Source organism: Manis javanica, chromosome 15 (genome assembly GCF_040802235.1).
Source record: "Manis javanica isolate MJ-LG chromosome 15, MJ_LKY, whole genome shotgun sequence".
In the NCBI taxonomy this organism is placed as follows: Eukaryota; Metazoa; Chordata; class Mammalia; order Pholidota; family Manidae; genus Manis; species Manis javanica.
This window is the reverse complement of record NC_133170.1, coordinates 13454635-13464718: the sequence shown is the minus strand read 5'-3', so window position 1 is coordinate 13464718 and position 10084 is coordinate 13454635. Positions and strand designations below refer to the sequence as shown.

Genomic DNA, 10084 nt, shown 5'->3' with positions numbered 1-10084 from the left:
GTTTAAATCGAAACAAAGTAGGACAGCAGGATTCAGTAGTCTCTAGATTTTTTTTAACTTAATGATAGTTGGTGAAAACCAGTTAAATCTGTTTTCCTCATATGGTCCAAGAATAGGTTAGGGTAACCCACATTTATATTAGCGCTCTGCCTTCCCCCCCCCCCCAGATGATTCAGCTAAACATCATGAAGATTTAACATTAGGTAATAGAATTATCCTTTCCTAAAATAGCTGCAGTCCAAAAGGCTGTTATATGAGAATGAAGTCAGAGAATTAATAAGGAGATGTTCAGAAAGCATCTCAATCAATTTCTGAGGAGAAATATATGATAAAGGATAGAACAAGGTCACTTTTCCTGATGTCCTTTCCAGAACTAGGCCACCAGAGCCCCAGGGAAATGGGACTTTGAAGCAATTATCTGAATAATTCAGACGAGAAGGCGCACTTGACCTTGTCAAAGTCACTCATATGAACGGGAGGGAATCTAAGTATTTTAAATCTTGTAAGAGATGTATTAAAGTCTCTTTAGGACACACATGCTGACACGGACCCATTGTATAAAGGCAAATCGTATTGCTGAAAAAGCATGCTTGTGTGCATATATCATATTAAATAAACACTTGATTTTCTTTCTACTTTACTTTGTCCAATAGATAATGCCTTTCACTCGCATAAGAGGCACCAATCGTGTTGTTATATTCTATTCATAGCATTTATAATTCTGTATTTCTAAAATAATTTTCTCCCTAAGCAGTATGAATTTTCATCTGGAAGAAAAAAAAATCGGTGTGGGGGATATGGATACAAAATAGAGGAATAGAAAAGGAATATAATTACCCATCTGCTTCTGGGAAACAAAAAGACTTGACAAGCTATAAAAAAAATCATTTATTCACAGGGTACATTTCCAAATATTCTCCAAGTAAGGGAGGTAGAGAAATTGAGACTTACGGAACCTTCTCACTACCAGGCATAATTACAATGAACACACTAAAGAAAAAGACATGTTTTTACAGCAAACCTCCTCCTAGGACATTGCGGTTAGAGTCTGTGGAAAGAAACAACTCAGCAGTTCCCAACAGAGATAGAGTTTTTTTGAAGTCACACTATAAAAAGAACCAATTGGATTTTTTTTTTACCTGCTACATTTTATATGAAATTTAAAGAAGGAAATGAAGAGCATTGATTTTCCCTCTTGCCAGTGGAGTTTGACTTTATGAGGAAGAAGTAATCCCATGTACATTTCAAAGGTGGTTTCAATTTTATAGTCTAATCTAAAAATCTTTATCAGAATTATTGCATCCATGCGCTGGTAGTCAGTACTATATAAGGAAGAGTATTTGAGGTTTCCTATTCACCTCTTACCTCCAGCCTTTGCAAATTTGCTCTTAAAAAAACAGCTTGCACCACATGAAGTAATACATAATGTGCAGGAATCAAGTTAAATAAATCAAAGAGCAACTTTCTTTCTCAAAGCTTTTCAGACCAGTTGTGCTGTATGGTAACTAGAGCTCTAGTAATGTTGCTGATTCTTTTTAAATCCTAGGCAAGCGTTTCAATGGACCTGTTCTAGTCTGTTCTCTCCCCTTCCTTCTAGTGTCTCTGACTCTGAGGTAGCCCCAGGGCCACCAATCCTCTCAAATTGTGAATTCAGTATATTATAGGAGGGATGTCTATAGTACCCTACTAACAAGAAACCCCAAAGGATCAATGCTTAACAATGAATAAGAAACAGAAACAAAATCATCTCCTTGCTTCCATGAATTCTAGAATTCACTGGAGAAACAAACATGTTCAATCTCGGCATCCTCCTGCCGCTAACCTTAGCTGCTCCCTGTGGGAAGGTTCTACTACTTCAACAAAGGATATTTACATTCTGTTATCAGAGGTCTCCAAGGCCTATCTACTATTGTGCGTTTATACAAAATAGTCACATTTACTACATTTATAAGAATTCTTGCTGATGATAAAGATACAGCTTGGAACAGGCATGGTCACACCTCTAAAATGACAGGGCTACATGAAGGAAATGCATAAGAAGTGGGAGCCGAGCCAGGAAAAGTTAAGGCACCCTTTGCGACCCTCTACCTGCTCAGCCGTCTTTCTCCTTTCAGTGGGTATAAATAATGCAAGGAGTCTGTGCGCACGCATGTGTGTGTTCACACTAGAACACGGGGGGAGAAAACATACCTTAGTCTGCTTAATAAAAGCCTGTCACTGAAGTCACTGTGAGCAGGGGACTAAAGCTTCCTAGCTCTCACCATGCATAGCATGTGGTGACCATGGCTCAAAGGGTCAAGTTCAAGTGACACTTCTGACTGTGGTTGCCTCCTGGTGTAAGGAAATCTAAATCATCTTATTTTGGAAGTATGTGTAAAAGTGGACGTGGGAGTGTGTGCATATCTGGGCTCAGGCAGAGACAAAAGCACAACTTGGAGAGGGGCAGAGAGGGCGACGCGTGTGGACCGTGCAGGTCCACGCAGTTGTCAAGCTTCTGATTTTTTTCCCCTCGGTGTCTCACAGCCTGGCCCCCACACTGCTTCCTTCCTTGCCTTTTCTTTGTGAGCCACAACTACATGACCATACATTTCCTTTAAAATGTTTTGAAAAGGTTCTATTCTTGGAACTGCAGGCAAGGAAAACAGCCTATGCTCTCTGCTTAGCTGCATCCTCAGACCCCTCCCGACAGCCCTTCACAACTAAGACCCTGATTTTCTCTCTCTCTTTTTTATGTTGGTTAAACCGTTTTCTATTACAATTCTCCACTTTTCTTACTGTGCGGAGAAAAACACACATATCTTACTCCCGAGGTCTCTGCCCTAGATAAAATCACATCTATTAAGCTGTTTATTGGTACCGTGTGAAAATACAACGACTTTTAAATGAAAATGACATGTCAGATGTCGTACTATGACAAGTATCTGGAGAAAATCTAATTACATAGGAACAAAAGGGACATGATCAATATATTTGGATACTATTCCATAAAACTCCCAGACAGCTTTGCATCATTGATTATATCCCACAGCTTTCACAGGAAAGCAAAATTAGAAAGGATTTTAGCATAAAATAGAGATCAATAAAAACACAGAGGAGGTAGGTAAATGAGTGACCGTAAACAAAATATAAATTCTTCCTTTGTATTTTAAAAAAGATACAGCCGTGGGCTTCGGTTATCTCACATGCATTGTCAATCAATTTATAGTAAGTTACTTGTTCCTTATTTGTTAGGAGATAGAAGAAATCAGAAATGCTGGCACTGGAAAGAAGAAAATCAGAGAAAGAAAACAGAAGCATGTTTTTCCTTATTGAAATGAGCAGAGGTAATGTTTGGACAGGCTTTCCATTCATGGACTCGTTTCCGTTTCCAACCTCTAGGATCTATGTAAAAAATCCAAATGACAAGCCCAGGCTGAGGGCAAAGCCAACAGTATCCATTTCCATCTGATAGAAGGAGAAAAGGCAGTTGTAGATTCAGGTAAGTCTCCTCCCACTTACATAGTAGTAATTTTATAGTGCACAACCTAAATATTGTGGCCTCATAGTTAGGAGTTTTCAACAGACACTCCAGGCTTCCGGATCCCTCTTCCTAAGTGATCTCCAGGGCTTTAAAGGGGCTATAAGGGAACCGGTGGAATATTTTATATCTTCCTAGCTTTAAGGACTCAGAAAAATCCATCTGAGTCAGGAAAAAGCCCCATTTTTAATTATTGCCAGCAGGGACATAATTAGGTCAGGGTGTCCAGAATTCTGTCACAGGACACCTAAATTTGGAGAGCACCCGTTAAGAAGAAAAAAAAATGTTTAAGGCAGTGTAAAATTTTAAGCTTCTCAGCAAATTTCCACACCCACTCTCTCTAGCCACAAGGCCGCTAGCTCGACCCCAGCGCCAGGTGAGCTTCCTTGGTAGTGGACAGAGATAGTGCCGGAAAGCCAAGGTCAAGGGAAAAGGCATCTCTGACTCTGCATACCGACACCTTGGGAAGTGGGGCCGCTTCCTCCTGTCTGCTTGCCTCATCCTGCCCCTAGCACACAAGAGATGGGAGTTGCTGAAATCACTCGTCATATTTGGTTATGGTTCCTGCTGACCTTGTTAGGGCTTAACCTAAGGTGCTAGTGACTCGGAGTTGTTTATCCACTTCCATCCCTGATGTGTGTCCACCCAAAGTCCTGTAATCTGAGAGTCGAGCTCTACACTGGGAAGATAAAGAAATAAAAGCAGAGTAAAGCACAGTACTGCTCTCAGGCCCCATTCCTCTATATACTTTTTCTCAAGTTCCCACAAAGTTCTTAAAGATCGTGATCTTTGCAACTCTAAAAACAGAGCAGATATTACCTGGTCCTGGTGGGAAAGTTTATACAGCACAATAAGAATTCTTAAAGTTTTGAGTGGACTGTGTAATTTTTTCCTCTTAGGTCCCTTCTGACAAAGATTTGTCAATTAAATTTCACAAAATCATTTTTAAACAGAAATGAAAACTACAGATGGCTTTTTCCAAAAAAAGAAATATAACAAGAATACAAAATTATCATAGTTGCTGATAAGAAGAAATTTTTTTGATATTGTTTCCACTTGGAACCATCTATTACACTCTCATAAAGCTTTTGAATAATCTAAGAAAATTTTAGCAGATTCAGAATCCTGGGATCTCTTGCTACTTCCCATGTGGATTTTTTTAGCCATGCTGCCCATTACTTAGGCACATTATATTTAACCTAAACCAAGTTTTTAGCTATAAGAAGGGTACACACATCACAAAGCCAAACCAAGGTATTATCTGATCATCTGCCATTTTAGATCATTTGAATCATTTGCCCTTGTTTAAATAGCTAAAAAATGAACAATACAGAAACAAAATCCAGGGAGCACTCCTTGACTTGCTGTGTTAATTGCAGCTGAGATGCACAGCATTATATATACTGTTGGCCAGATGCTCTCTATAAAGGATATATATCCAGTGTCCTCTTCCATACAAAACTCTTTCATTTAGAAATTACTTTTCTTTCTTATGGAATGACTTCATCCGTCACCCATCTTAATTTTACTGAAGTGTAGTCAAAATTAAACAGAGGACATCCTTGTTCACCATCCTTGGCAGCAATGAAATTCTCAAAGTGGAGCTAATAAAAAAAAGTTGCACCAGATACCCATTTCCAGTTTCTTCACCCCCTCCTCTTTTGCCCTCATGGGTCAACCTAATTTTTGTCACTAAAAAATGATTTAAAAATTAGGCTGATTTTGGAGGGTGATGTGCTTGCTCTCGACAGATGCATTGCAAGCGTTGAAATATTTTTTTAATTAAATGTGTCTACCATAGCCTGAGTGTCTTCTGAACTAATCTTAAGGGTCAGCAATATTAAAATGTAATTCAGCAAATTTGGCAAAATATGGGGCCCGATTCTGAAGGGTCTGAACTTCAGATAAACAAAATAAAATAATAAGTGTTAAGAATTCAACTCCTTAATAGTGATAGAGTATTTCAGAGTATTTTGTAAGATAATTCTAGAGAGAGCCTCACTTAAAAACACATGTATCAATGAGGATACATATGCAAAATTTTATGCTACGCACACACAAAACACACACACACACACACACACACACACACACAAGCAAACCCCTCCCACTCCTAGGCTTAGATGCATCTACCTAACCACAGAAAGGGACTACGTATGGGTATATGAGTTGTCACTATAAAAAAGTGTCAGCTGTAATCTACTCTAAGAAAACAATTATTAAATTGTAGTCATACTTTGAATGACATGAGCATGAACATGTGTACTTAACTAAAGACAATATGGAAGAGTCTAGACATCATTTTGGTCTAATCCAGGGATTCTCTGTCTTGGTACTACTGACATTTTAGCCTGGGTAAGTCTTTGCTGCTGTGGGTGGTGAACAGGATGTCCTCTGTTTAACAGGGTGTACTGTTTAGCAGAATCCCTGGCCTCTGTCCACTCCAAATCATGACAATCAAGAATGTCTCCAGACATCACCAAATGTCATCAGACAGGAGAATTTCCCCACCTCCATGTTGAGAAGCAGTGTTCTAACTCATTAAATGTATCAGTTTGGGCCATTTCTGTGTTGCCTTTCAGAAGCCACAAATTTATAGACTAAACACTGCACAAACCAACTGCATAAATCTATCCCAGGATCCTAAGAAGAATGTAAAATATACATCCTAAGAAGATATAAAATTCTCAGAGCACATTTTCACTAGAACTCTGATGCAAGGGCTTTATGGAGATTGTAAGTTATGTTTTAACAATTTTAACAATTAAAGCACTAATGTGAGTCACACATATTTTATTAATGTTTATATGAGTTTTTCCTTAGCCCTTCACATTTTTGATGAACTGTGTAGGTAAAAATGTATTCCTTTTTAATGTAATTATTAAATAATAACTCTAGAGTAAATATATTCAGGGTTGCACATATAGCGAATATGGAGCATGGCTCACAGTACATTCTCATTCCATTTCTGCTGCCATTTAAGATCAAAATAGCAAATCAGAACTGCACAGAATTGATCCTCTCAAATTCTTAACTTTCTAAGTACCAGTATAATCTGTGTTATGTCAACCAGTCATATTTCAACTGTTTATTTCTATAGTAACTTCAATGTTCAATGCTATTTAGAAACTGCCCTATTAACAATGGTGAATTCTCCCAGTGCTTTATTGTCTCTCTTTTAAGTGAACATACCAAAAACTGCCACCTGTTTAAATATGGTATACCAAGTTTCTACCATTACACATGGAGTAGAACTTCTTGACATTGTTTACCTACATTTTCATCACACTTAGTGATTTCTAGTGTCATCTTTCAGATTAAGGCATTCCAAAGCAAAAAGACAATGAGAAGCTTCCTTCACCTTTCTCTTATATATAAACATATTTGGCTGCTTGTAATCTTGCCAGTAGAGTTGGTTTGCAGCATGTCAAAGCTGATGTAACAAGCTTCCTAAGTAGTCTTACCTGCTATCGAGAGAATAACTAGTAATTCACATCCCTTTACTTGTGTGACCATGCTCAACACAGGTCCATTCGTGAGATGTTGGGGTGAGTTAAAATAAATAAAACAATTCTGCTCATTTTGGGTAAGCCTATGGGGGTGAAGTTCGCAACTCATGCTGGTTTGAGCATTGTGAGCAGCAACCAATAAGCTGGCTGTCTTGTATCAAGCTGTAGCGGGTAGCACATTTGAAGCTCTCCAACACGGGTTATAGATCTTTGCCATGCCAGGATATGTGGATTCGGCTTTCGTAGCTGCATGGGAATGAGCTTTGTTTACCTGTGTGTACATATATGTGTGGGTGTGTGCATGAGCATATGCTTGCTTATATGTGTGGATGCATATGCTTTATCTTGGAGTGAATATACCTTGGTAGATAGAACGGGGATGTGTCTTCTGGTCTGTCATCCAGAACCTAAACCTTTATTTCACTGTGCTTTACTTCATCTCTGAACATTAAATTATGAAGACAGCTTTGCTAATTTGTAAATAAATAAATTTGCACTGACATTTGTACTTTTTTTGCACTAAAATAATAATGATGATGCAAATAGTCTTACATAATGCAGACTTAAAATTTGGTTTATGCCCGAAATTCTGAGGAGGAGGAAAAGTGGCTCATGTTATCTAGACTATGAATCAACACAGTCTAAATTCAACAATACTTCACATTGTCTAAGTAGACTTGACGAAAGGGGAGGAGGCAATTCTTATTTAACATTTTTTAAATAGAGGGGGACTTTAGTTAACATAGACTTGGTTTAACAAATCACAATAATCAATTGCAGTGTTTTGTATCCTTATTATTCAATAAGGGAATTTTTAATCTACCCATCACCCAACTCACTGCCCCTAAATAGGGCAAAAATCGATAATAATTTTTAAAACCCTATGGTTCTAATGTCACTCTTAGTAAGACAGGTTTTTTTATGAAGCCAGTTTGTATTGATAATCAGTAACACTTTGGCCTGGCATTTCATTTTTTCCACCTTGATTAATTTCTCAGCTTCCACCAGAGGTCCAACTTGTCCGTGAACTGTACCTTCTAGATTTAAATCATGTCAATGTGCTTTGCCAACATCACTTCATCCGTGTGTTACTCGTTGCAAATCCACATGTGCTATAAAATATTTCACAGGACGTGCATTTCTTATTTGTCCTCCAAGCTAACATTAAAAGTAGAATTCTCCTTGGGTTTTCATTGTTTCCGTTTTCCAAGTGGTCCATGCAAATACATGAAATGACTTGACCATTTCCTTTTGGAGTCATGTAGAAAACCTAACAAAAATGCCCCGGCTCAGTTCTTTCTTTCTCCGTGGTCCCTAGGAAGTGGGCTGGAGTGAGGTGCCCTCACACGGGTCTAGCTGCATTCTCAGCGCACCGATTTTATGAAGATACCAGAGCTGGAGGAATTCCTCTGGCATGGCATGGAAGCCAGAAAAGGGCAAGACGTTATCATAGTAATGGTGGCTGAGGGGCTGGTCATGCATATTCACAGAGAAGGGCCAGAAGCCATAGATGGACACCTCTTCACAGAGGCCCAGGGCTGCACTCACCAGGAAGAGTCCTGTGGACAGGCGCTTGGCATGGATTCCCCTACTTTTCCAGAACTTTCCAATGCTACGCAGAAAGTTGGGGTTGGCAAAGAGCACTGTTTGATTGGCACCGACATCTGACAGTGTATAGTAAACCCGGAGGGATGGTTCTGTTCCTGTCTTCATAGAAAAGGCGGGCATGTAGATGTAACTGTGGTTATAGATTTTCATGTTGTCCACAAATGTCTTCCTGGACCACAGCAGGTTCTGAAACCTATTGAACAGGATAAGAGGCTCAATTAAACCTGGAGAAAAGAACCTCATCAAAATCTACTCTGCTGTTCTTCTGATGACCCTGATAGCTTACATCATTTCAGTGAAAAACAAAAACACTTCACTTCTCTTTAATGTCCTTCTTGAACTTACCCATTATCTCTCATCAAGTAGCCTGGCTTTCCCCCTCCTTCAGCATCTTAAACTCAGCTCAACACTTAATGGAATTCTCTCTGAACTAAAATGCATTGTTCATTTTGCTTTCTTCCAGAATTTATTTTCTTAGAATGTACAAATGGCTTAATACTCTGGAGTTCACAAAGGCTTTTGGTTGGCTGATGGGATTTTGATAAAAGCTACTTGGGTGGCCTGACATAAGCATAAGACTGGCTTCTTCATCTGCAAATCAAAGGAGCCACTTCTAAGATACTTCTTCCCATAAATACTCTATGATTTGGTAAGTATTCAGATTAACCCACTGGTATATAATAACTATTGGATGGAAAAAGAAAGACTATTATTACAAAATGATGCTGAGAGTTGCTCATATTGTCTGCTCCAAAGAACTCTACTTCCCTGTGTTATTTTACTTTGGGTTACATTGAGGATCTCTGGTTCCAATGTATTCAACTAAAATTGATGGTATACATCCTCTACGTCAGGCACTGGGGAATTAAAAATGTAATGACCCAATTTCAAGAAATTCAAGTCCAGTTGTACAAACAGAACCATAAATGAGTACAACATAATGTTTTAAATTCAGCAGTTGATATTTGTGTAAAGTACTATGGAATCCAGATGAAAAAAGAATGAATTTTGCCTTGGGAGAAGAAAGTTACAGAGAGGGGATGAATGACACTGAACTACACCTTCTTCGGAAAACAACAGGGAAAACAGCAACTAAACTAGGAGGGGCACCACTCGGAGCCCAGGCAAGTGCCCAGTGGACTGAAACGGTCGTGAGGATGCAGGGTCCCTGGAACGGGCGAGGCAGGAACAGCAGAGGCAGGGGTGGAAGACCAGGCCTGTGGCAAAACCCTTTGAGTGTCTCTCATTTGTCTTGACTTCACTCTGTGATGACAGGGAACCTTACCCACTGTTTGGTTATAAATATGTCTTCATTGGTTTGCTTGTTGATCTGTGTCAAAAAAGGTAACCCTGGTGATCCCGGGAAAGGTCACACTGGCAGCCTGCAGACCAGGTTGCGTGCAGGGAGAACAGTAGCATCTAGGGATGGAATTGAGCCTGACGTGTTGGT

General features: G+C 39.2%; 1 protein-coding gene across 4 annotated transcripts in view; it reads right to left on the bottom strand.

The window, feature by feature from the left end:
* Positions 1-873: 873 nt before the first annotated feature.
* Positions 874-10084, bottom strand: part of ST8SIA1 (ST8 alpha-N-acetyl-neuraminide alpha-2,8-sialyltransferase 1) — a 129135-nt gene continuing 119924 nt past the window's right edge. For all 4 annotated transcript variants that reach the window (XM_037020306.2, XM_037020307.2, XM_037020308.2 and 1 more), the window contains one exon: positions 874-8827. In XM_037020306.2, coding sequence (XP_036876201.1) covers positions 8341-8827 — 487 coding nt within the window. In that variant the 3' untranslated portion in view covers positions 874-8340. The remainder of the gene's footprint in view (positions 8828-10084) is intronic.